This window comes from Giraffa tippelskirchi, chromosome 5, assembly GCF_054371585.1.
Source record: "Giraffa tippelskirchi isolate mGirTip1 chromosome 5, T2T-mGirTip1v1.2.pri, whole genome shotgun sequence".
NCBI lineage: Eukaryota > Metazoa > Chordata > Mammalia > Artiodactyla > Giraffidae > Giraffa > Giraffa tippelskirchi.
In genome coordinates, this window is record NC_137279.1 from 8,015,979 (window position 1) to 8,043,756 (window position 27,778).

Consider the following 27,778-nt stretch of genomic DNA (forward strand, 5'->3'; position numbering starts at 1 on the left):
AAGATGGGGAAAGCATTAAATTTTACAATAAGATATTTTGAGAGAGAGAGAGACCATATGCACATAACTTTTATTGCAGTGAGAACGTGAAAGTCGCTCAGTCGTATCCAACTCTTTGCGACCCCATGGACTATACAGTCCATGGAATTCTCCAGGCCAGAATACTGGAGTCGGTAGCCTTTTCCTTCTCCAGGGGACCTTCCCAACCCAGGGATCGAATCCAGGTCTCCCCACATTGCAGGCTGATTCTTTACCAGCTGAGCCACAAGGGGAAGCCCTTTATTACAGTATACTGTTACAATTGCTGTATTTTATTATCAGTTGTTGTTTATCTCTTACTGTAAATTAAGTGCCTACTTTGTAAATTTAACTTTATCACAGGTGTGTATGCATAGGGGAAAAGAGCATCCATGAGGTTTCGTACTATCTGCAGTTTTGGGCATCCACCAGGGTCTTGGAACATGTCTCCTGCAGATAAGGAGGGACTGCTCTGGTTTTCCCTGACCTGCTCAGGTGGGGAAGGACTCCGGCTCACCTGACACCAGCCCTCAGGGTGGCAGGTTTGCCTCTTTCAGGCTCACTCATGCATTGCACTAGCTTGCCCTTTGTTACTCATCATCCTTGCTTGAGCCAAGAAAGCAAGAGGGGGAAAAGATGGTTTTGTTTGGGCGTGCTGTCCAGATTACCAAAGAAACCGAACAGTCTCAGTAATGGCTTTTGGAAGAGCCTGTGGTCATGATATATTGTGTTGTGCGGTGCTGGAAGTGCAGCAGAAGGCAGCAGAGTGGGCTGGTTGTGGCTCTTTTCTTTGCAGTAAAGATCAGAAAGTGGAATCCATCCGGGTGAACTTTCCCTGGCCTCTGGAATTCTGTCGGGCACTGCGGTCCTCTCCCCGGAGTGTAACTAAAGCAGTCAAGTATTCCCCTGAATACTCAGTAAATGAGAATGAAAACTATGAAGAAAAACTAGTCACTGTCTTAAAGTTAGAAAAAAAAACAGAATCCTGTTTGGGGAGCACCTATGTGGCTCCACACAGGATTGTGTGAGAGTTAGAGCTTCCTGCCAACAGGCATTTGAGTCTTATCTGGACCATTTTTCTCTGCAGTGACCCTGTGATGGATTCCTGCAGCCTGTCCCCTGCCCGCCGCCCCCCCCAGCCATATTTCCTGCTGCTTTAGAGTATATTCTTTACAAGGGGAACCCACTTAGAAGCGCATAGCAAAGGAGGTGCTATGGATTGAATTGTGCCTCCAAAACGACATATATATGGAAGTCCGCAACCCATGGCATTGCTGATACAGGAAGAAGCAGACAGAGATAGCTGGTCTGGAAGTCTACATCTCCCTACATCAGGCTGGCAGATCAAGGCTTCCAGAGCAGGCGGGCGGGGCCGACGTTCCGCTCAGGAGCTGCCTGGCATCCAGCCAGCCCCAGGCTCGAAGCCTCCGTCCCCTGGTGCCCACCCAGCAGCATGACCGCAGCGCCTCTCTGCTCCCCGCTGTTCCCCTCTGGGTATTGTCTCACTCCAGCTGCTGCCAGCTCTTGCCCAGAGAAGGAGGCAGCTGCTAATTTTAGCCCTATTTAGGTCTCTCGGCAGCATGTCTCAGGACTTTTATTTATTTTTCTGGTGGCATTTTCATGTGACCTTGGAGAGAAAAAAAAAAAAACTGAGAAGATTATCCGTAAAATAAAGGGGAAATCAAATATTCTGTTTTAAATAGTGATTGTGTTCCTTTGCTGTTAGAAAGATCTTCCCAGGTGGCGCTAATGGTCAAGAACCTGCCTGCCAATGCAGGAGGTGTAAGAGATGCGGGTTTGATCCCTGGTTTGGGAAAATGCCCTGGCGGAGGGCATGGCAACCCACTCTAGTATTCCTGTCTGGAGAATTCCATGGACAGAGGAGCCTGGTGGGCTACAGTCCATGGGGTCACAAAGAGTTGGTCTGAAGTGACTTAACACATGAACGCTGTTAGAAGACTTCCAGGGGCCGAGGGTATATACCAAAGGGAGTTACCTGTAACTTACTCTGGTTTTTAGGGGGAAAAGAAAGCAAGTAACTGAGGGTTGAGCTAGGGGATATAGTGCTCTTCCCAGAGATTATTGGAAAGATGTCCCTGGCTTGCTTGGAGGAGGCCAAGCCACCCAGTTTATGACATGAAAACATGGAATTTTGCTTAATAAACCGCATTTACCTTTCTGCAACATTTGTCTTCACATTGGGTGAGTGGAACCACTCTCATCTGTCTTGGTTCCAAGTTGGGTTTCCTATATGAGAAGGATTTTGAGCGCATCTGTTGTTTGTATCCCAAGGGCTGTCAGTCGCAGAAGACCAAAAAGATGTCAGATAATGTAATGAGTGCTATTACTTGGCTGACTTTCAAATGACAGATAGAGACAAATGGTGGTCACACAGACCTGTCTTTGGAGCCATGTCTTCCCTCGGAAAGTCATTGTTTCCTAAGCTAGAAGAAACCAGATAACTTATAATAAAACGGTTTTCTGCTTCAGTTTTATCATTCTGTTTGTGTCCACAGTTACCTGTCACTTACTTTCTCATTTTTGAGGCTTGCTTCTTGATTCCTTTTCTCACTTCATGGCTGCCTCAACAAGGTGGCTAGAGGGGTTGGGTCCTACTTTTTGCCTTGCTGTAAAAAAGTGCTATCCTGGGGAGGATCTTATTAAATGAAGCAAAAGTGCATAGTAAGAAAATAAGACGTGAAAAGGTTCTCTGTCTATTTGATTCAGGAAAAAGAGGCACAGTGGTCAGATGAGTCTGGATAAGGCTAAAATCATTTTTATTTTTTAAATTAAAAAATTTTTTTATTTTGGCTGTGCCTGATCTTAGTTGCAGCCTGCGGAATCTTTCATTGCGTCATCCGTTCTCTCAGTTGCAGCATGTGGGTTCTAGTTCCCTGACCAGAGATCAAACCCCTGCACTGGGAGCATGGAATCTTAACCACTGGACCAGCAGGGAAGTCCCTAGGCTAAGGTATTTTTCTTTTTTTTTAACAGAAAAAATTACTTTAAGGAAAGGGCCTTCCTATATTCCTGCTGGTCATTGTGCTGAGTGCTTGGGATACAATGAAAACCAAATATGGCAAAATATTTCACAGTGCTTTGGGACGTAGTGCTTAGGGACACAGTGCTTTGGAGACAGAGAGGCGAATGGTTAACTTTATCTTCTGGGTGAGAAATTCACTATGGAGGAGGTGACATGGAGTTGGGCTTAACGGATGAGTAAGTATCAGACTTGGGGGATGGGGACAGCTTACCCAAAGGCATGGAAGCATAATATTGCACATCCAGGAAACTGCAAGCATCTTAGGATCACAGCAGGAGAAGGTGAGAAGCTTGATGTCAGGGAATAGGCTGATGGCACCAGGGAATGCCAGAAAGATAACTGGAAAGCGAGGTAATAAAGGCCATGTCTGCCATGCAGTGGAGCATGGGCTTCAACCTTAATAGGCTGAAAATAGGGTTGGGTCCCAGGAAGACTTTGGCCAGAGAGTGGCACAGATCTCATTTTTGAAAGATTGTATAAGTAATGTGGGGACTGATTTGGAGGAAAGCGGTACTCGGAACAGGGAGGCCAGCCACGTGACAAATGACAGGGACTCCTGGTGTCAGAGGACAGGAGAGACGGAAGAAGGGACCTTCAGAATTCTCCCACGGAAGATTTTAGGGAGCCACTAAGTCCTCATATTTGTGCAGTTTAATAGTTTTGGCCCCTGAGTCAAGGACAGAAATACTTGAAGTCTATCCACTGTTTTTGTAGCTCCTGGTTGTAAGTGAAAGCTGTTCAGTCATGTCCAACTCTTTGCGACCCCATGGACTATACAGTCCATGGAATTCTCCAGGCCGGAATACTGGAGTGGGTAGTCTTTCCCTTCTCCAGGGGATCTTCCCAACCCAAAGATCGAACCCAGGTTTCCTGCATTGCAGGTGAATTCTTTACCAGCTGAACTACCAGGGAAGCCCTTTTGTAGCTCACATAGATTCATTTCTGAATTTTGGAGAAGGAATGGCCAGTACACATTTTCCCTCTGTTTCTTTACCTTTGCTCCTGAAGTAATATTGGTAAAATTATTAACATCGTTCTACTCACATGGCCCCTTTTTCTTCTATCAAAAATAACCACATGCAAAAGAATGCAGTTGGACTCTTACCTCATCCCGTATATAAAAATTAACTCAACATGCATCAAAGACCTAAATTGTAAGAACAAAAACTATAAAGCTCTTGCAAAGTATAGGGATAAATCTTTGTGACCTTGGATTAGCCAATGGTTTCTTTGATATGACACCAAAAACACAAGCAACAGAAGAAAAAGATAGATGAATTGGACATCATCAAAATAAAAAATTTTTGTGATTGAAAGGAGGATATCAAGAAAGTGAAAATGCAACCAAAATACAAGAAAAATTTGCAAACCATATATCTGATAAAGAATTTGTGTCAAGAGTATATAAAGAATTATTATAACTCAATAATAAAATGACACATAGCAATTTAAAATTGGCAAAGGTGATTAGACATTTATCCAAAGAAGAAATTCAAATACCCAACAAGCACATGACAAAATATTCACAATCATTAACCATCAGGAAAATGCAAAATAAAAGCACAGTGAGATACCACTAAGATGGCTGTAATAACAGATAAAAAATGGAAAATAAGTGTTGGAGAGGATGTGCAAATATCCAAACCCTCATACACTGCCTGTGGGAGTATAAAGTAGAAAACAAATGCTCTGGAGTATAGTCTGGCAGTTCTTCAAAAAGTTCAGCATGGGGACTTGCCTAGCGGTCCAGGAGTTAAAATTCTGTGCTTCTACTGCAGGGGGTGTGGGTTCAATCCCTAGTTGGGGAACTAAGAGTCTACATACCACGCAGTGCAGCCAAAAAATAAAAATAAGTAACAATTTTGAAAATAATTAGGACTTAAAAAAGATAAACATAGAATAACCATATGGCTCAGCAATTTAATCCTAGGTATATACCCACTCCAAAAACTTTGTACATGAATGTTCATAGCAAATTATTGACAATAGCCAAAAAAGTAAAAACAGCCCATATGTCTATTGATGAATAGATAAATAAGATATGGTATATCCATACAATGGAGGGCTTCCCAGGTGACTCCGTGGTAAAGAATCTGCCTACCAATGCAGGAGATACGTGTTCGATCCCTGGGTCAGGAAGATCCCCTGGAGAAGGGAATGGCAACCCACTCCAATATTCTTGCCTGGAGAATCCCACGGACAGAGGAGCCTGGTGGGCTATGGTCAAAGGGGGTCACAGAGAGTCAGACATGACTTAGCGATTAAACAACAACAGTATCCATACAGTGGAATATTATTCAGCAATAAAAATGAATGAAGTACTGATTCATACTATGACATAGGTGAATCTTGAAAAATTTATTATAAGCGAAAGAAGCCAGTCATTAAGGACCACATGTTGTATGATTTCATTTATATGAAATGTTCAGCATAAGCAAATCTATGGAGACAAAAATATGTTAGGGCTAGGAGAATGGGAGTTTGGAGGGTGATGGCTAATGAGCATGGGGTTCCTTTTGTGGGGTGATGAAATGTTCTGTAATTGATTGTGGTGATTCCTTTGAGTATATGAACAGCCATTGAATTATTAATATATATACTTTGCATGGGGGAATTGTGTGGTATTTCAATTATGTCTCAATAAGCGTGTTAAAAATAGTTTAGAGATAAAAGATAGTTGGTCTGACACGGTTCTCCTATCTTTTCCTCCAGACATCTGTCCTTCCACTCATCCATTTACCCCTGTGTGTCCATCCGTCTGTCCTTTCTTTATCAGTCCACGCATTTACCTATCTACCTTTTCTTCCATCCTCTTATCCTACCCTATCTGATTTTCTCCTTCCTTGCTCACTCTGTTAAAAAAAGAAAATTCATTGGTCATCTGCTCAAGTCCAGGAATCATTCTCGTCCCTGACTTTCATCATGTTAGTTTGGTATTTCTGGTGTCCTTATGCTTTGCAACTGCCTAGCATAAGGTGACTTTTCCAAGCTCTCCAGAGGAAATAACTCTTTATCAATCCATCTGGCAAACAGATGGATGCATGGATGTAGGGAGAGTGTAGAGATTGATATGTAGCCAGGGACATGTTGAAATGGTAGGAAACGTGGGTCACATCTCACCTTCTGATAAGTCCTCAGAATGGTGTGTAGGACATTCTCTGGTTTTGTTTATTTGCTGTGACAACTCAGTGTTAAATATACATGACATTCTCTGCTGGCTCCTGGCTCTGGCTCAGGCTCAGTGCAGGTTTGATGCCTGGTTGCTGCACTTCTCATTATTAACACAAATGCTGAGTGATTTCAAGGTTGACCTGGTCCAGCACAGCTTTCTTAATGAGATTGCTCCCCTTTGTGTCATCATTAGTCAGTGTGATGTCAGCCTTTCTCTTGCCCAACTCCAGCACAGTTGTTTCAGGACATTATTGCCCATCAGAACCACCTGACAAGCTTATTATGCATGACCCTGAGATTCTGTAAGAGATTCTGATTCACTAAGTCTAGGGTAGCACCCCAAATATGTATTTTAATGAACACTCCCAATGATTCTAATGGAAATGCTCTTTATGTCACCCTTAAAATACTACCATAATTTGATCTCTTAATACCAGCATTGGTTAGCAATTGGGAAATTTCTACTTTCCCTTCCGGTGTCCTTCTCGTCAAGCCTGGAAGAGCTGTACTACGGCTTAAGCAGCAGCAAGCGTTATTCTATGTGTGACCCCCTCCCCCTGAGTTTAGTGGCTAGAATTTATAGTGAACTTGGAGATTCTGGAGGAGATAAGAACCCAGCAGCTCTAGGAGACATTCACATACCCAGTGATAATCTATTAATTAAAATAATCAGCATCTGTATTTAGAGGCATAGTTTTTAGATATCAGATTTTTGTACCCTCTTCAATTTGCTTGGTTTGATAGGAAAAACAAACTCAAAATTTAGGAGACAGGATGGTGGGGGGGCCTTAGGAAGAGAATTAACTGGGGTCAGGGGAAATGGAATGGGGGAAATGTTAGCTGTAATGAAAACTTTTCTCTCTGAACACAGATAACTGAGTATTGACTCCAACATGGTGGGCATGAAGCTTTACAATGCCTCTAGATCTGTACATACATCCAAATGCTGTGTGGACACATGTTTTCCTGATCAAGACATTAATCCATCAGAGCATCAAATCCCTCACTACCATCACCATCAAAATACCTTTGTGAAACCCCTCATTACATAGGAGGCTGTATTAAAAATCAAGGCTAATGCCAGCCACCCTTGTTATTTGGAATTTTGATGTCCACAACATCGTTGACGTACACCAGCAAGGAAGGAGGAGGCATAAGCTAAATTTCTGGAGAAGGAAATGGCAACCCACTCCAGTACTGTTGCCTGGAAAATCCCATGGACAGAGGAGCCTGGTAGGCTACAGCCCATGGGGTCGCAAAGAGTCGGACACGACTGAGCGACTTCACTCGCTTCATACTCTATCACTGGAGAAGGAGCTGGCAAGCCACTCCAGTATTCTTGCCTGGAGAATCCCATGGACTGAGGAGCCTGGCGGGCCATGGTCCATCGGGTCACAGAGAGTCGAGCACGACTCAAGTGACTGAGCACACACGCACGCAAGCTCAATTTCAGTTAAACACGAGAGAGAAAATACTGTATTAAGATCTCATATATGTGTATCTCTTTACATTTTGCAAAGCACTGCCATTTGCATTGCAGTCCTGTAATACAGATTGGACAGAATTATTATACTTATTCAGTGGGTGAGAAACCTAGAACTTAGGTGAAATAACTTGCCAAAACTCGTGAGCTAGAAAATGGCAGAGCTGAGACTTGAACCCATGTCGTCTAGCCCCTTCTTCAGTGCTACTTTCACAACATCACATTGCTAAGAATATGCTGATGTTTCTGCTAAGGTATCTGTCTGGAGTTGATAATTTACGAATCCTACTTTGTTATTCTTCAGGGTATGAGTACAAACCACTGAATACTGCATGAAAAGAGCTATGTAAATGTGACATGAGTATCAATGATTAGTGTACCTTAGTGTGTTTTGTGAGGAAATGGATGTCTATCCAACGGGGCAGGAAAATTTCAGTACTTATCCTAAAAGCCCAGGAAGCCTTCCTAAAAGTGGTAGATTTTGTCTTTCAATTTATAAAGTTTTCTTGAACGTTTATTTAAAACTATAACGTATGTTAATTAAAGTGCATGAATCTTGAGCATACACTAAAGCAGGATGAATTTTTATAAACTGAACATACCTGTTTAGCCAGTACCTCGTGCTCTAGAAGTTTCTCCTTGTGATCCCTCCTAGTCACAAGCTGCTCTAGGGTAAACAGCATCCTGATGTGTTATGTCGCAGATTAATTTAGCTTGTGTTTGACTCTTATTTAAATAGAAGAAAAAGATACTATCAGTTCTGCTATAATGCTTGTTTGGGGAATGCAAATTTCCATCATGACTGATACATTAGGGAACAACTTCAGCATAATGGAACTGAGTGTTTGCTTATGCACAGTGTCGTCCTCAAGAAACGCTAGGTGAGTGCAGAAAACTGCACCCAGCTGAGCTGGGCCCAGGAGGAATACACAACAGGCATACGCCTCAGCTCTACCAGCCACCTCAGTTCATCTAGCTTGTTACAAGCTGCGCCCAGCTACCCTGTCTGCTGTTAAAACACCCCATCCAATGTCAGATGACCCTCCTTCCGCCACTGGGTAAGAACTTGCAAGCTGCAACCCCTCTGACACCTACTTCCATAAGCAAACTTAAGGTCTTTGTAAACCTGAAGTACTGTTTGTTTTAACATTTGTGTGTGTGTGTGCTGGCGTGTGTGCTCCGTCAGTCAGTCGTGTCTGACTCTTTGCAACCCCATGGACTATAGTCTGCCAGCCTCCTCTGTCCATGGGATTTCTCAGGCTAGAACACTGGGGTGGGTTGCCATTTCCTACTCTAAGGGATTTTCCCGACCCAGGGATCAACACATTTCTTAACGATCTTACATGTGTAAAACCATGCTACCACTTTGATTAAATATCTGTCTTTTTCTTTGTCTTATGTGTGTTACTGGGGCAAGGCTTTTGAGTATTATGCCCCTTTGTTTTTTTTCCTTAGGCCCTATGATATTAATTGCATGGTTTTGCATAGTGTGGTGATTTTTAGGACCACATTTATCATGTTTTAACAGACCTGACTGCATTTCTCTTTTGTGTCTTCTTTTAACATTATGTTTGAGAGATTCATCGATATCATTATGTGTAGCAATAGTTTTTTCACTTTCGTTGATGTATAATATTTCATTGTATGAATATACCACAGTTTGTGTATCTGCTGATGTAGTATCCTGTTGATGGAGTTTTAAGATTGTTTCTAGTTTGAGGCTATTACAAATAATGTTACTGTGAAAAATCTTGTACAGATCTTTGACTACACATATGTACGTATTTCTGTTGGGTACGAACCCAGGAGTGAAACTGCTGGGTCTTGGGATATGTATATGATCGGTTTCAGTAGAAGTCACCAGTTTTCCAATGTTGTACCAATTTATGCTTTAGCCAATGTACACAAGTGATTCTAGTGATTCTATATCCTCTTCAAAACTTGGAGTTGTCCATCTTCTTGATTTTAACTCTTCTACTACGTGTGTGTTATGTGTGTCTGTGTTATTTCATCGTGAATATGCTCGCATTTCCCTGATGACTAAAGTGTAAGTATCCTTGCATATGTTTACTGACCACTCATATATTCTCTTTCACGAAATGCCATTAGAAGTCTTTGGCTATTTAAAAAAAAATGGAGTCAGTTGCCTTTTCCCCCTTGATTTGTAAGCATTCTTTAAATGCTCCAGGTTGAGAGTCTCTTGTTGGTTTTATGTATTGCAAATATGTTCTCTCCATCTGTAGCTTTCATATTTTACCCTTTTAATGATGTTTTCTGATGAACAGAAGTTTTTAATTTTCATTAAGTCCTGTTTACCAGTCTTTTCCTTCATTGTTAGTAGTTTCTGTGTCCTCATTTAGAAATGTTTGTTTACCTAAAGATCATTAAGGTATCACTTTATATTGTCTTCTAGAACTTGTACTTTTTTACTTTTCCCATTTAGATCTCCATTTAGAATTAATTTTTGTGTGTGATATGAGATAGGGATGCATATTTTTTTCTGTGTGAATATCTAATTGACCCAGCAACACTGATGGAAAAGATCATTTCCCCACTGATGTGCATTGCAGTCTGTCATAAATCAGATGTCCAACGGTTAGTTTGTTTCTTGGGCCGAGACTATAATGTCTTACTTAACAAGGTTTTCTAAGTCTTGTTGCTGATAATGTAATTTTAGTAAGTAGCAGAAGACAGAGGCAGTAAGTAAGTTTATGTGGTCATTGCAGAACATCAGCTTTCTATTTACTCTTACTAAATATGTTTGATTTTTGTTGCAAAGACACTTACAAGCAGCTGGACTTGAAGGATTGTTTGTGAAAACTCCTGAGAATGAGACTATCCATGTTATTATATGAAATCAGAAAAAATTACCCTCACACTCTCTGGTCTGAGCCTCTTGAGCTGGCAGAATAAGTTCATTTTTTCCAGTTTCTCAAGGATGTTCCTGCCACTGCATGCCCGAATCCAGTCCTTTCAGGCCTAATCAGCAGGCTATGAACACATCCCCAAGCCCCAGGATTAGAAGTCAAAACAAAAACCCATTAAGACAAGGCACTGAATCTTAACTTTTTTCACTTTTATGCAAATGATAGTATCTCTGGGAAGTAAAGTATGTTCCTTTTGGAAATACATTTTTATTACAATGAGGAAATTTTAAAAGTTACAAAAAAAGAAAAATTACCTGTAATCTCATTATTGTTGTTGAGTCGGTAAGTCATGTCCAACTCTTTGGGACCCCATGAACTGCAACACACCAGGCTTCCCTGTCCTTCACTATCTCCCTGAGTTTACTCAAACTCATGTCTATTGAGTCAGTGATGCCATCCAACCATCTCATCCTCTGTCATACCCTTCTCCTCTTTCCCTCAGTCGTTCCCAGCTTCAGGGTCTTTTCCAGTGAGTCGGCTCTTTGCATCAGGTGGCCAAAGTATTGGAGCTTAAGCTTCAGCATCAGTCCTTCCAATGAATATTCAGGGTTGATCTCCTTTAGGATGGACTGGTTGGATCTCCTTGCAGTCAAAGAGACCCTCAGGAGTTTTTTCCAGCACCACAGTTCGAAAGCATCAGTTCTTCGGTGCTCAGCCTTCTTTATGGTCCAACTCTCACATCCATACATGACTACTGGAAAAACCATAGCTTTGACTAGATGGACCTTTATCAGCAAAGTGATGTCTCTGCCTAGATTTGTCATAGCTTTTCTTCCAAGAAGCAAGCATCTTTTAGTTTCATGACTGCAGTCACTGTCCAACAGTGATTTTGGAGCCCAAGAAAATGAAATCTGACAGTTTCCACTAGCCCAGAAATAATCATTGTTAACATTTTGTCTTTGCTCACAGATCTTGCAGAAATTCACCATTTATCTTCAATTTGTGAGTTTTTTATAGTATTAACCATGGAGTATAAAAATTAGTATAAGCCAAAACCCTAGATATTTTATATAAAACATCTTCTCATTTATATTTAAAATAATTTTGAGGAATTAAAGGGTAATTGGCACTATATAAAGGTAATTGGGTCATTACTGTGAAACCAAAAAATGAAAGCATCCCCAGTTGTCCCAATCTTGAGTAAAATTACACACTCAAATCTTCACAGAAGGAAAAAAAGTGAAAGTAACAGGTGATTTTTCTTCCTCTATCATATTATCAATAGATCCCTAGAACTGATGTAACAGAGTACCACACACAGGTTGGCTTAAACAACAGAATTTATTCTCTCTCAATTCTCGGAGCCAGAAGTCTGAAATGAGGGTGTCAGCTGAAACATGCTCCTCTGAGACCCTGGGGAGAGTCCTTCTTCGTCTGTTCCTGGTGGTGGCTGGCAATCCTTGGTGTCCCCTGGCTGGCAGGGCATCACGGTAATCTCTGTGTCTGTCATCACACGGCAGGCTCCCTGACTGTCCATCTGTCTTGGTGTCTCTTTTTCTTCTTTTTATAAGAACATCAGTCATTTTGGATTTAGGACCCACTCCAATTGACTATGACCTCATCTTAACTTGATTACAAGTTGACTTGGATTACTCTGCAAAGACTGAATTTCTAAATAAGGCCATATTCTGGGACAGTGGGGATTAAGACTTAAACACGTCTTTTGGAGGGCTGCAGTTCAACCTATAGCGCCATTTCCTGTCCTCACCCACCCCACTGGGTAAGGTGTACTTTGTCTTTCCTGGACACCTACCTGCCACTGACCAGCAGAGATGCTTCAGACAGATATGTTCTGTGATACTTCTTGGGGGTGTCACCCTCTGCACTGACCCTTTCACCACCACCAACCTTATAGCCCCTTCTACTCACCTTTTCTCGCCTCTTATCCTAGTTTTTTATTGTTCATTGTCTAAGTCATGTCCGACTCTTTGTGACCCCAGGGACTGCAGCACACTAGCCTTCCCTGTCCTTCACTATCTCTTGGAATTTGCTCAAACTCATGTCTATTGAGTTGGCCATCCAACCATCTCATCCTCTGTCCCCCTTATCTCTTCCTGCCTTCAGTCTTTCCCAGTGAATCAGCTCTTTGTATCAGGTGGCCAAAGTATTGGAGCTTCAGTATCAGTCCTTCCAATGAATATTCAGGGTTGATTTCCTTCAGGATTGACTGGTTTGATCTCCTTGCTGTCCAAAGAGTCTGGTAAATAGTTTCAGGAGTCTTTACTAGAGCTGGTGGACTCGCTCTGGTTTTCATAAGAACACAAACTAAAGGTAGAGATAGTATTATGTAAAGGAAACAGATTTTTCTTCCCTCAAATTTCCAGATTGAGGTTCAGAAACAATTATTGAGCATCTGTCATATGCAGGCACTGGGCCAGTTTGCTTTGGTATGTGTGACATCATTTACTGTAAATGTTCTACAACTTTTACTGATGAGAGAGTTTAAGGAGGTTGAGTCACACAGTAGGTAAATTTCAGAGTAGGGTTTTAAATCCCAAATGACAGGTCGAAGTAGGAAGATTATAATAAATATTCTGGCTCCGTTTTTGGTGTTTAACTGCTGACAAAATTCACGCCCCACCCTCCTTCATCCCCTTGTGTCCCATCTCTGGGCAAACCAACAAGAAAATAGACTCTCCTTCCCTGGGTGCTGGCAGCAAGTTCAAACCATGTAAACCCAGCCGGTATCCACCCTAGCCCTGCCCCAACCACATGTGTGCGTGCTGAGTCACTTCAGTCGTGTCTGACTCTTTGAGACGCTATGGGCTGTAGCCCGCCAGGCTCCTCTGTCCATGGGATTCTCCAGGCAAGAATACTGGAGTGGGCTGCCATGCCATCCTCCAGGGGAATCTTCCCGACCCAGGGATCGAACCTATGTCTCTTATATCTCCTGCATTGACAGGCAGGTTCTTTACTGCTACCACCACCTGGGAGGCCCAATGGAAACCAAAGCCGTTTGTCCTTCCCTTTGTCTAGGCAATTGCAGAATGACTAGGGCGCCTGCTCTCCTGCAGAATCCTCGTTGTGTGAGCAGTAAAGCTCTTACCTCCTTGGTGCATGTGTGGCATCAACATTTCTCAGCCCTGAACCACTTTTGCAGAGGGTTGCTGGTGCTCTGTGGGGCAACCACAGATAAAAATATTCAAGCAAATTGCACGCTGCTGTGCTGATCTCAGAGGACTGTCATGAATACGTAGTCAGCATACGTTTGGCTGAGATTTGAAGCTATGCATTTATGACTCAGGCCCTTTCTCCCCTGCCAGTCTACTTGGTGTGGAGGTAGGGAAAGTGTTCCCCCCATTTGTTTTTTTCTGCTGTCATTTCACTCCTCTGGGTTCATTACTCATCAATAAAGGTCTTCAGTTTTGCCCTCAATACCCATTCTGCTTATTCAGTGCTATCGGGTTATTATCCCAAGACCCTAAATCCATATGCATTATGTGTAAAGCCCCGCAAGCTGATTGATATGCATACCACCATGTGCATCCATTCTCCAGCAGGTTTTTTTTTTTTTTCTCCAAGGGAGAATATATTTGTTCTATAGAGAAATTAGTGGCTGTATGTATTGCACGTGTCTTAATACAAAATGCAGGATTAATTGTTAAATTGCACAGAGGTCTGAAAGTGCATTATGCAAAATGCAAAAACTGGTTGTAATATAAATGTTTGAATTAACATGCCCGCATGCAGAAATGTTCAGGGAATTTGTAGTTCAATTAAAATGACACCAGAATTGAGCCTTTTAAAAACAAGACCATTCCCAGCATAATGATTTTATAATTTATTCAGACTCAGGCATCTACCACTGTTGAATTTTGGGTTAAATAACCCAGTTGGGGTATACGAAAACAGCTTCCACTAATACAGATCCTTGGAATAAGCCCAACTGTATCATCTTGGCCTCAGCCATGTAAATACTTGAGGAGGGTACAAAGGATATTTAGCATATTTTTGGCTATATATTCAACTCTAGTATATAGTACATGAGGATTAGACACCTGGCTGTCTTCAGATAGCATTTAAATCCCATTCTGGTGCCTTCATCTGGATGCCAGCATCCACAGGCATCCCTTTTTCCCCATGACTAAATGGTCTTAGGAACGTACACTCATTTCCAGGAGTCTAAGCATAGCATGATTAGAAAGGAATTCACAAAACAAGCCATGAATTCATATCAGCTCCCAAAGAGTAACCTAGATAGGTCTGTGTTAGTCAGACCGAGGCAGCTCCAGCACTGTGCCAGCCACACTGAATCCGGCAGTGACTGGTGTCCCTGGAGGCAGACGCTGCCATGGCCGTGGTAGACCTTTCTGTACAAAGATGACCCTCAGACTGTGGGATGCAGGGAGCACAGTATTTTTCCACTTACAAGGCTGGGCTGCTTGGAGCCATCCACACAGCCCACCTTGTGCCTGAAATTCTCAGGCAGTGGCCTCGTGGAGGTCAGTCATGAGTGACCTTGACCTGTCATGTGTAGATGTCAACCAGCTTGTCTGGCTTATGGGCAACGGGAAGGCAGAACATTGAAATGCTGGGCACGGGGATCCAGGTTGGTGCTCCAGAAATCGTGCTGTTGACAAACAGCAATGCTGATGGGATGACAGGTTTATATAGCAGCAGCAAGTTTTGGATTAGAAACAACAAAATAGCAAAATGTTTATGCAGGCAGAGTACATTCAGGATTTGTGGCTCCATATCTCTTCAAGCCAGAAAGGGGCTTGTTCAATGGCAAGTTTTAGGCATAAGGAAACCTTTTTGAACTTGAAGTTTTGAGATGTGTAAGTACATTCTTGCCAGAATTTTGCTGTCTTCAGGCATCCTACTGAATGAATGGAGACTCATCATGATCTTGTCAGTATGATTCTGGTTTTAAAGAAAACAGGCGGTACAGAGAAGTTAGTATAAATAGCTACCATGAGGTGGAAGTCAGGATTCCTGAGTCCCAAGGCAGGGCCCTTTTCTGGGGCTGAGAGTTCTGGCTCCTGAAACTGGCCCAACCGTGGCGGTAGGTAATATTACTACTTTCTGCTTTGCGGTTCCTCATCCTAGAGAGAGGATGGAAGTAGAGAGGCCATTTTAAAATTTATTTTTGAAGATTCTATTAAACAGGTTGGACTATAGGTACATTCTTGGATCTAACAAAAGGGAGAGCATAGTTTGATTATTTTTTCTTAAAAGGACAAAGATAATACAAAGGCCTTTTGTTTGTACCTTTGGAATTTAGCCAGCTGTGAACACATTTAAGGGGATTCAGCTACAACTCTCTTTCAGAATGTTTGGAAGTTTTTGGAAAAAGAGCTATTTTGTATTTGAAAACTGGTTGATTTACAGAATTGTGTTCAGTTCAGTCACTCAGTCGTGTCCGACTGCGGCTCCATGGACTGCAGCAAGCCAGGCCTCCCTGTCCATTGCCAATTCCCGGAGTTTACTCAAACTCATGTCCATTGAGTTGGTGATGCCATCCAACCAGCTCATCCTCTGTCGTCCCCTTCTCCTCCCACCTTCAATCCTTCCCAGCATCAGGGTCTTTTCAAATGAGTCAGCTCTTCACATCAGGTAGCCAAAGTATTGGAGTTTCAGCTGCAGTATCAGTCCTTACAATGAGTATTCAGGACTGATTTCCTTTAGGTTGGACTGGTTGGATCTCCTTGCAGTCCAAGGGACTCTCAAGAGTCTTCTCCAACACTAGAGTTCAAAAGCATCACTTCTTTGGTGCTCAGCTTTCTTTATAGTCCAACTCTCACATCCATACATGACTTCTGGAAAAACCATAGCCTTGACTAGATGGACCTTTGTTGACAAAATAATGTCTCTGCTTTTTAATATGCTGTCTAGGTTGGTCATAACTTTTCTTCCAAGGAGTAAGCGTCTTTTAATTTCATGGCTGCAGCCCCCATCTGCAGTGATTTTGGAGCCCAAAAAAATAAAGTCTGCCACTGTTTCCCCATCTATTTGTCATGAAGTGATAGGACTGAATGCCATGATCTTAGTTTTCTGAATGTTGAGCTTTAAGCCAACTTTTTCACTCTCCTCTTTCACTTTCATCAAGAGGCTCTTATTTCTTCTTCACTTTCTGCCGTAAGAGTGGTGTCATCTGCGTATCTGAGGTTATTGGTATTTCTCCTGGCAATCTTGATTCCAGCTTGTGTTTCTTCCAGCCCAGCGTTTCTCATGATGTACTCTGCATAGAAGTTAAATAAGCAGGGTGACAATATACAGCCTTGACGTACTCCTTTTCCTATTTGGAACCAGTCTGTTGTTCGATGTCCAGTTCTAACTGTTGCTTCCTGACCTGCATACAGGTTTGTCAAGAGGCAGGTCAGCTGGTCTGGTATTCCCATCTCTTTCAGAATTTTCCACAGTTTATTGTGATCCACACAGTCAAAGGCTTTGGCATAGTCAATAAAGCAGAAATAGATGTTTTTCTGGAACTCTCTTGCTTTTTCAATGATCCAGCGGATCAGGTGAGGTGATGGAATTACAGTTGAACTATTTCAAATCCTAAAAGATGATGCTGTGAAAGTGATGCACTCAATATGTCAGCAAATTTGGAAAACTCAGTAGTGGCCACGGGACTGGAAAAGGTCAGTTTTCATTCCAATCCCAAAGAAAGGGAATGCCAAACAATGCTCAAACTACCACACAGTTACACTCATCTCACACGCTAGTAAAGTAATGCTCAGAATTCTCCAAGCCAGGCTTCAACAATATGTGAACCGTGAATTTCCAGATGTTCAAGCTGGTTTTAGAAAAGGTAGAGGAACCAGAGATCAAATTGCCAACAGAATTGTGTTAATTTCAGATATTCAGAAAAGTAATTCAGTTATGTATATACATATTTTTTACAGATTATTTACAGTCATCAGTGTGGGTGACTGCAAGATATTGAATGTAGTTCCCTATGCTCTACCGTAAATCCTTGTTGCTTATCCATTTTATGTATAATAGTTTGCTAATTTATTCCCCTCACCTCCCCTTCCACTTTGGTAACCATAAGTTTTCTCCATCTGTGAATCTCTGTTTTGTATATAGATTCATTTGTATTATTTTTTAGATTCCACATCTAAGTGATATTGCTTCCCTCGTGGCTCGGCTGGTAAAGAATCCCCCTGCAGAGCAGGAGACCCGGATTCAGTCCCTGGGTTGGGAAGATCCCCTGGAAAAGGGAAAGTCTACCCACTGCAGTATTCTGGCCTAGAGAATTCCATGGACGGGTATGGTCCATGGAGTCACAAAAGGTTGGACACGACTGAGCAACATGCACTTTCAGTTTCTAAATGATATTATACGATATTTGTTTTTCTTTGTCTGAGTTACTTCATTTAGTGCGATATTCTCTAGGTCCATCCATGTTGCTGAAAATGGCGATATTTCATTCTTTTTATGGCTGAGTAATATTCCATTATATATATCACATTATAAAGATACATAGATTACACACACACACACACATATAAAATGTGGCACATATATATATGTGAGATATGATGTATATATCACATATTCTTAAACTGATTGTTGTTGGGCACTTGGGTTGTTTCCATGTGCCAGCTATTGCAAATAGTGCTGCTGTGAACATTGGGGTGCACATATCTTTTCAAGTTAGAGTTTTTGTCTTTTTCACACACATGCCCAGTAGTGGGATTCCTGATTCCATGGTGGCTCTAGTTTTAGTTTTTTAAGGAACCTCCCTACTATTCTCCATAGCGGCTGTACCGGTTTACATTCCCACCAACAGTGTAGGGAAGGGTTCCCTTTTCTCTACACCCTCTCCAGCATCTATTATTTGTAGGCATTTTGATGATAGCCATTCTGACAGGTGTGAGGTGATACTTTGTTGTGGTTTTTAAAAAACTTTTTAATTTAAATATAGTTGATTTACAGTGTTGTGTTAGTTTCTGGTATGTAGCAAACTGATTCAGTTATTCTTTTTCATATTCTTTTCCATTACGGTTTATTACAGGATAATGAATATAGTTCCTTGTGCTCTACAGTAGAACCTTCTTTATCTATTTTATATACAGTAGTTTGTATCTGCTAATCCCAAACTCCTAATTTACCTCTCACCCACCTGCTTTCCCCTTTGGTAACCAGAGGTTTGTTTTCTATGCCTGTGAGTCGGTTTCTGTTTTGTAAATGAGTTCATTTGTATCATATTTTAGGTTCCACATATAAGTGATATCGTATGATAAGTACCTTCCTCTGACTTAAATTTCACTTAGAACGATAATCTCTAGGCCCACCCATGTTGCCGTCAGTGGTATTATTTCATCCTTTTCTATGGCTGAGTAGTATTCCCTTGTGTACTTGCATGCACGTCACATCTTTTTTTATCCATTCATCTGTAGATGGACATTCAGGTTGCCTCCATGTGTTGGCTGTTGTGAGTAGTGCTGCAGTGAACACGTGTGCATGCTCAGTCATGTCTGACTCTCTGTGGCCCCATGGACTGTAGTCTGCCAGTCTTCTCCAGGGGTTCTTCCCAACCCAAGGATTGAACCTGGGTCTCCTGCATTGCAGGCAGATTCTTTACTGTCTGAGCCACTTTTCTCCATAGTGGTTGCATTAACATTTTCACTAACAATGTAGAAGAGTTCTCTTTTCTCCACACTCTCTCCAGCATTTATTATGTGTAGACTTCTTAGTGATGGCCACTCTGATGGGTGTGAGGGGATAGCTCACTGTCGTTTTGATTTGCGTTTCTCTGTGTTGATATTCTTGATGTTGAACATCTTTTCATGTACCTATTGATCATCTGTATGCCTTCTTCGAAGAAATGTCTGTTTAGGTCTTCTGTCCATTTTTAGATTGGGTTGCTTAGTTTTTGATATTGAGTTGTATGAACTGTATGTATATCTTAGATATTATTAAACCCTTGTCCATTGTATCATTTGCAAATATTTCCTCCCATTCCAAAGGTTGTCTTTTCATTTTATTGATGGTTTCCTTTGCTGTGAAAAGCTTTTAAGTTTGATTAGTTCCCATTTGTTTATTTTTGCTTTTATTTATGGACAAAAGGCATTTTGATCTCTTTTTAGATCAACTGGATATCCCTGTATAGCTACTAATTTAGACAAGATAAGCTGTCAAACCCTTCTCTCCTTAATAAGGTGATGAAGAAGATAGGGAGTGAGCTGGAGGTATGTGGTCACTAGGCAGGCCTGTGCTTTATTAACTTATTTGCTTCATAGCACACTCCTTCTCTAGTTCGTCCAGGTGGGCCAAAATTATTTTTTTAAACAACAACAACATATTCTCATATTATGAATGCAGAAGGAGAACGAGAAGATAATTCACTATAAGAAATATTACTGATTAAATGTTGCGTTGAGAAGCCCTATTTAATTGTCTGTTGAGAGCTATACAGTCTCATCTCATGAAGTAACTCAGACAAAGAAAAACAAGTATCGTATAATATCATTTAGAAAGTGAAAGTGCATGTTGCTCAGTCGTGTCCAACCTTTTGTGACTCCATGGACCATACTGTCCATGGAATTCTCCCTCCGTACATCTCTAGAGAAGAACCAGCTCAGAATGGAGCCTGGAGCAGTCAGAAAAAAAAAAAAAAAACAGATCAAGACTCTGATTATGGGAGAAATAACACTTGGGTGAGAACTCTACAGCTGATTCTCTTTAAAGGGCTAGCCCCTCCTCTGTGCATGGCTGTCTCCCCCATTCATCTCTCCAGGCTCACACAATTATTCTTTCTCCTTCCCTAGTCTTCCTGCTACACAGGGAGCACTCATCAGGCTCGGGACTAAAAGCGGGAGTTAAGTGATGCACAGAGTCAGGGTCTAGTCAGGAAAATAGAGATCATGCCTGATATTTCAAACAGAGGAATTTAATACAGAGAGTTACACACGTATTAGAAGACTGAAAGTGCCACACGGGACCCTGGAATAACCCAGATATGAGCCACTATAGAAAGTGGCTACTGAGCCTCGGGCTGGGGAATTACAAAGGGAGAGGTGGGATCCCTGGACTGTGGGAGCTCAGAGAAGAGGCACCTGGGAGCCGGTGTTCAGATCTCGGAGGGTTGCCCTCTGGCTTATACTTGAACCTCAGGCCAGGTGGTGCTGTGGCTGGTTCTTAGACCTTCAGGGAGACAGATGCTGCTGAGGTTGAGAGTGTCAGTAGAAGTTGGAATTTGGAGCTGCTGCTGCCTTCTGGTGCTGGAGAGATACTGACAAGAACAGGAAAGAGGAAGGAGTCCATTCATCCTCCCCTCTTCCTCCTTCATTCCAGCAGAAATTGCTCAGAATTGAGGAGTAAAACAAGCTTAATGATCCGTCCTGGACCATCCTAGAGAGGAACGCAGAAACCCAGCTTTCACAGTAATAAAGCAGTCACCTGGACTACTTGGTAACTTCTAGGCCAGGGCTTGGTTGGCAGTAAAGGAAACCCAGAGAAGGGGCTGGTGGAGTGAGAAGGAGATGGAAGTCTTAAATAGCCCAGATAGAGCCCTTGCACAGGACCCACTGCATAGTGTGTGAGGCTAATTTACATAATCCTGGCGCCCATCCATTGGGACTGGCTCAGAACTGAAGGAAGACCTGTCAAGGGCTGAGGAGGGTTTAAGTAATTGGAATTGAAGCAAGCTACAGCTTCCCAGGTGGTGCTAGTGGTAAAGAAGCCGCCTGCCAATGTAGGAGACTTAAGAGACACAGGTTCGATCCCTGGGTCAGGAAGACCCCCTGGAGGAGGGCATGGCAATCCACTCCACTATTCTTTTTTTTTTTTTTCAAATGTTGTGTGTGTGTGTATGTGTGTGTTTTGAAGAATAAACAGTCAGTTTTATTGGACTCAGACTAGGAATCCACAGCCATAGGTATACATATATCCCCTCCCTTTTGACCCTCCCTCCCACCTCCCTCCCCATCCCACCCCTCTAGGTTGATACAGAGCTCTGTTTGAGTTTCCTGAGCCATGCAACAAATTCCCATTGGCTATCTGCTTTACATATGGTAATGTAAGTTTCCATGTTACTCTTTCCATACATCTCACCCTCTCCCCCTCTCTCCCCATGTCCATAAGTCTATTCTCTATGTCTGTTTCTCCATTGCTGCCCTGTAAACAAATTCTTCAGTACCATTTTTCAGATTCCGTATATATGTGTTAGAATATGATTAATTCTCTTTCTCTTTCTGACTTTTCCGTATTATAGGCTCTAGGTTCATCCACCTCATTAGAACTGACTCAAATGCATTCCTTTTTATGGCTTTTTATTCATTTTATTCCATTGTGTATATGTACCACAACTTCTTTATCCACTCATCTGTCGATGGACATCTAGGTTGCTTCCATGTTCTAGTTATTGTAAATAGTGCTGCAGTGAACAGTGGGATACATGTGTCTTTTTCAGTTTTGGTTTCCTCTGGATATACACCCAGGAGTGGGATTGCTGGGTCATATGTGGTTTTATTCCTAGTTTTTTAAGGAATCTCCATACTGTCTTCCATAGTAGCTGTTTCAATTTACGTTCCCAGCAACAGTGCAAGGGCGTTCTCTTTTCTCCACACTCTCTCCAGCATTTACTGTTTATAGACTTTTTGATGATGGCCATCTGACAGGTGCGAGGTGATATCTCATCGTAGTTTTGATTTGCATTTCTCTAATAATGAGCGATGTTGAGCATCTTTTCATGTGTTTGTTAGCCATTTGTATGTCTTCTTTGGAGAAATGTCTGTTTAGATCTTTTCCCACTTTTCGATTGGGTTGTTTGTTTTTCTGGTATTGAGCTTAATGAGCTGCTTATATATTTTGGAAATTAATCCTTTGTCTGTTGTTTCATTTGCTATTATTTTCTCCCATCCTGAGGGTTGTCTTTTCAGCTTGCTTATAGTTTCCTTTGCTGTGCAGAAGCTTTTAAGTTTAATCATGTCCCACTTGTTTACTTTTGTTTTTATTTCCATTACTCTAGGAGGTGAGTCATAGAGGATCTTGCTTTGATTTATGTCATCGAATGTTCTGCCTATGTTTTCCTCTAAGAGTTTTATAAGTTTCTGGTCTTACAGTTAGGTCTTTAATCCATTTTGAGAAAAATGTGGAACATGTCGCAAATTTGCATGTTATCCTTGTGCGGAGGCCATGCTAATCTTCTCTGTATCATTCCAAGTTTAGTATATGTGCTGCCAAAGTGAGCACCTACTGCACTGTTCTGGCCTGGAGAATCCACGGACAGAGGAGCCTTACGGGCTACAATTTATAGGGTCACAAAGAGTTGGACACGACTAAAGCAACTTAGTACACACACATCAGTCACCCAACTACACTGGGAAATTTGCATGAGAGAAGGCTTCAGAGCTAAGCCTTGCCTGCCCCCCAATTCAATATTAAAGTAGGCAGTGGATGAGATGGGTAGGAAAAGAGAGGAGGGGAGGGAGACAAAGGGAGAGAGCAGGAAAGGAAGAAAAGGCTGGAGGGAGGGGGGAAAAGGAGTAGCAGGCAGGCTAATAAAGACTTGCTCCAGTTCCCAGCTGAAGGGCCAGGTAGAGTGAGAACAGAAGCGTACAGCCTTTCCTGCCTGGCTCACTGAGCACTCTCTGCAGAGATGATGATGTAGTAGTAATGAAGTTTGTCTCAATTTCTTCACTTAGTAAAGATTCAGAAACAGTGGACCACTGAGCTGCTGTAGATGACAGAAGCTGGTGCCGGCCGTGTTCTTCTGGCCATCATCCCAGCACAGGGGCCCCTGGAGTGCGCAGGGTGGCTCCTCCCATCTTGGCAGCTTGTCCCCCGGCCTGTCCCTGCCTGTGGCCGGCTTTCCACCGACTCAGTACCCTTGACCTCACATGTGCTGATGGTTGCAGAACACCTGTCAGGCTGGGCAATAGTAATAACCACTCTCACCCTTACGATCTGAGAGAAAAAGGCACCCACTTAGTAGAAAAGTAGCAAAAGGACTGGAATAGACAGTTCTCAGAAAGAGGAAACACAGATGGCTCTAAAATAAAAAGATGCTCAACCTCACTTTTTTTTATTGAAGTGTCATTGACATATAAAATTATATTAATTTCAGGTATATAAGGAGTCAGTGTTTGTGTATCAGCCTCAACATGGGGAAATGTAATTTACAAGCTCTAGATTGCAAAGAACAAAAAGTTTAACCTCATATATTTAGCTCATGGTAACTCCTCTGTAGGGAATGGTTTGGAAATATCTACCAAAACTGAGCCAGCCATTCTACTTCTAGGGATTTGTCATTCAGATACACTTTTATACATGTGAAATGAAATATTATACAAAGATATTCATTGCAACATTGTTTGTAATAGCAAAAATTAGAATGGACCTAATGCCCATCAGAGGGAGTCAGTTAAATTATGGTACATAAATTCAGGAATTTCCACAGCCATTAAAAAGGATGAAACGATGTTACCTGTACCTACATGGAACAATCCCCAGTATATAAAATCTTAAAAAATAAGGAAATGAACAGTGCATGTAGTATATGTGTTCAAGATAATATATATTTCAGAATGAAAAACATTTAAAATATTTGTGTATATATGTGTTTGTGTGCATGTGTATGTATGGATATGTATGTTATACTTCTGTGAGCATAGAATATCCCTGGGAGTAGAAACATGGAACTGAAATCAGATCTTCTAGGGAGAGAGGGGTTAGGTGGACTGGACATGGAGGTTGGAAGATGGAGATTTACTTTTCCCTGCTTACTCTTTGAAACGTTTGAATTTTATAATTGTGCGTTACCTGGTCAAAAAATGAACAGATTAAAATCTGGGGTGAAAATCCATTCTAAGTCTTTCTGGAGGGCAGGCCTTCTTCCATTGAGGGAGGGTTTATCCAGAGGCTGGAAATTACTGGAAGGCATGTGCTTAGGAGAGTGGAACAGCCGGCCATGGCTGCCCTTCTGGCGCAGACAGGGGTGATGGTCAGAATCCAGGCAGTCCACATTTCCTCCGCCCTGTCTGCTCCTGCACCCATCACAGTCAGGCTGTGCTCTGGATCCTCTTCTCCAGAATGGAGCTCTTTGAGCACAGAGGCCAGTTCCTCTACCATTTTACCCAGCCCTCGACATGACGTCCAGCTCACAGAAACATCTTCCACATTGGGAAACACCCTGTGGTCATGACATCTCTTTACACGGAATTCCTGTGTCTGTAACCATAAGTCAGCCTTTTAATGTCTCCAGCATCGCTGGCATCACCCAGTGTGTATGTAAGAGCTCCATAAGTATTGAGTGATGAGTCTCAAGGATGATTAGTTTATGATCAGATTCTTCCCAGCCCTTACAGTAAGGATGGAGCCAAATCTTCCCAAATGGGACCCAGGGCGGCCCCCTAGGGGAGGGAGGTGCAGTGAAAGATGCCAGCAGTATAGCTCAGACCTCCACCCAGGGGTCTCATGGGAGACCTGGAGAGGGAACCATCACATTCCCCTATTGCATCACCAGCTCTGTGGCTGGGACACAAGTTCAGAAGGACTGGATGGATGTGACGAGTCAGATGGAGGGAAGTCCAGATCCACGCCATAGAGCTGACTCTCGCAGACGCCACCCTGTCCCTGTAGAGGAATCCGAGAAAGTGCCTGGCGGGCTGGTTCCACGCCCTGAGCTGACCCACACTGCAGGAGAAGCTGGGAACTCGGCAAGGAGTCCGGAGTGTAATAGTGTGCTCCGAGGTCACAAACAGAACCACAAACAGAATCGCATCAGAAAGCACAGCAGCTGAGATCCCTTCCCTGGAGGCCGACAACTAATCCCGTGGAAAGACTACCGGGAAGAGAGTAAACAGTGGGGCGAGTTTCCCCGAAGGAGCCCAGCCTCCCACCCCTCCTGCTGGCTAAGCAGGAAGCCCAGAGGACTCAGCGGGGAAGGGTGCACAAATCTAATTAGTGACTGCGGCTGAGTGAAAGCCGCTCAGTCGTGTCCGACCGACTCTTTGTGACTCCATGGACTATACAGTCCCTGGAATTCTCCAGGCCAGAATCCTGGAGTTGGGTAGCCTATCCCTTCTCCAGCAGATCTTCCCAACCCAGGAATCAAACCGGGGTCTCCTGCATTACAGGCTGGTTCTTTACCAACTGAGCTATCAGGGACTACAGCTAACTATTTGTTAATTCCTAACTCCCCGAGAGATCCAGGCTGCCCTTGCCTTGTTCCTCCTTGGCTCCCCGTCAGCAGAGCCATGGCCTGTCCTCTCTGCCCCCTAAAACACTGGTTTCAGCTGTGATTCTGAGCGGATGGGCAGGGGAGGAAGAGAACCTAGCCTGTGAGCATCCCCTGTGAGACTGCTGAAGGTTTGCTGCCTGCCAAGGCTTGCATGGACTGAGGTACATCCGGGCTGCCCAGGTGAGTGGGGTGCCAGAAGGGACCCTTGGCCGCGAGGGGCACATCCCAGCCTGGGCTCGGAGCCCGGCAGTGCTGGGCTGCGGTTCCAGGCAGACCCCCACCTCAGGGCTATTGGCCAGAGTGAGTAGCTTGAGGGGAACACAGTGTTCTTCCGGAATGGCATCTTTAAGGCACAAAGTGTTGTTCTCTGTAATGAAAAGAGTGTCTGAGTCACTTTATTTTTATTTGTTTATATCAATTATCTCTTTTTTATAAAGTTCTGATAGTAGGGTTTAACCTTTGCCATTCATTAAAAAGTTTCAAGCGGAGCTTTCTCAGACTATTTTCCTCTGCTACTCCTGAAACAAGGACAGCGGATTTGTGTGAGTCACTTTATATGTCAGGTAAATAAATACTTTTGTAAGCCCCTCACTAAGAACATCTGGTGATGTTTCCAGAGTGTGCTAAAACACTGCCTTCCGATCCCAGCCCAGACAGGGTACCCTTCTCTCCCCACTCCTGACTGCAGTGGTCTTTCGGTCTAACTTCAGTCTTTGTCTGTACCTTTCCTGGGGCAGGGGGAGGGGAAGAGAATTTGAAGACTGAATTTTACAGGGCTGTAATCTCTACGGTTCCTGCCAAGAAGCAATTATCTTCTGATTTCATTGCTGCAGTCACTGTCTGCAATGATTTTGGAGCCCAAGAAGAGGAAATCTATCGCTGTTTCCACCTTTTCCACTTTTATTTGCCATGCAGTAATGGGACTGGATGCCATGATCCTACTTTTTTTTTAATATTGAGTCTTAAGCTGGCTCTTTCACTCTCCTCCTTCACCATCGTCAAGAGGCTCTTTAGTTCTCTTCACCTTCTTCCATTACAGAGGTATCATCAGCATATCTGAGGTTGTTGATGCTTTCCCCGCCTGTCTTGATTCCAGCTTGTAACTCATCCAGCCCGGCATTGCTGATGATGTGCTCAGCATATAGGTTAAACAAGCTGGGTAACAGCAGACAGACATGTCGTACTCCTTTCTCGATCTTGAACCAATCAGTTGTTCCATACAGGGTTCGAACTGTTGCTTCTTGACCTGCGTACAGGTTTCTCAGGAGACAGGTAAGATGGTCTGGTATTCCCATCTCTCTAAGAGCTTTCCAGAGTTTGTCATGATCCACACAGTCAAAGGCTTTAGTGTAGTCGATGAAACAGAGAGAGATGTTTTTCTGAAATTCCCTTGCTTTCTCTGTAATCCAGTGAAAGTTGGCAATTTGATCTCTAGTTCCTCTTCCTTTTCTAAACCCTGCTTGGACATCTGGAAGCTCTTGGTTCACATAATGCTGAAGCCTATCTAGTGTGTAAGATTTCAAGCATGACCTTACTAACACAGGAGATGAGTGCAACTGTCCGATGGTTTAGCACATTCTTTGATACCACCCTTCTTGGGGATTGGGATGAGGACTGACATTTTCCAGTCCAGTGGCCACTGCTGGGTCTTCCAGATTTGCTGACATAATGAGTGCAAAACCTTGATGGTATCATCCTTTAGGGGTTTGAATAGTTCTGCTGGAATTTCATCTCATCCACTAGCTTTATTAACAGCAGTGCTTCTTAAGGCCCGCCTGATTGCGCACTCCAGAATGTCTGGCGCTGGGTGACTAAGCACACCATTGTAGTAATCTGGTTCATTAAGACCTTCTTCATACAGTTCTTCCATGTATTCTTTCCATCTCTTCTTGATCTCTGCAGCGTCTACTAGGTCTCTACCATTTTTATCCTTTATTGTGCCCATCTTTGGGTGGAATGCTCCCTTGATGTTTCCAGTTTTCCTGATGAGATCTCTAGTCGTT

General features: G+C 42.8%; 1 protein-coding gene, 1 long non-coding RNA gene and 1 other non-coding gene across 8 annotated transcripts in view; 2 read left to right on the top strand and 1 right to left on the bottom strand.

Moving 5' to 3' along the window:
- HHAT (hedgehog acyltransferase) overlaps positions 1-27,778 on the top strand; it is a 340,025-nt gene that overhangs the window by 294,350 nt on the left and 17,897 nt on the right. Inside the window, exon 12 of one of the 6 annotated variants that reach the window (XM_081489708.1) lies at positions 1,106-1,704. The exons of the other annotated variants lie outside the window; for them this stretch is intronic. Coding sequence (XP_081345834.1) covers positions 1,106-1,116 — 11 coding nt within the window. The 3' untranslated portion in view covers positions 1,117-1,704. Of the gene's footprint in view, positions 1-1,105; positions 1,705-27,778 lie in introns of those variants that run through there. 6 annotated transcript variants of the gene reach the window in all.
- LOC145506054 (uncharacterized) lies at positions 4,559-16,570 on the top strand. Its single transcript, XR_014053510.1, has 2 exons — positions 4,559-5,134; positions 13,549-16,570. It is a non-coding gene; the product is annotated as an uncharacterized LOC145506054 (long non-coding RNA).
- On the bottom strand, positions 22,680-22,786 carry LOC145508039 (U6 spliceosomal RNA). Its single transcript, XR_014055308.1, has one exon. It is a non-coding gene; the product is annotated as a U6 spliceosomal RNA (small nuclear RNA).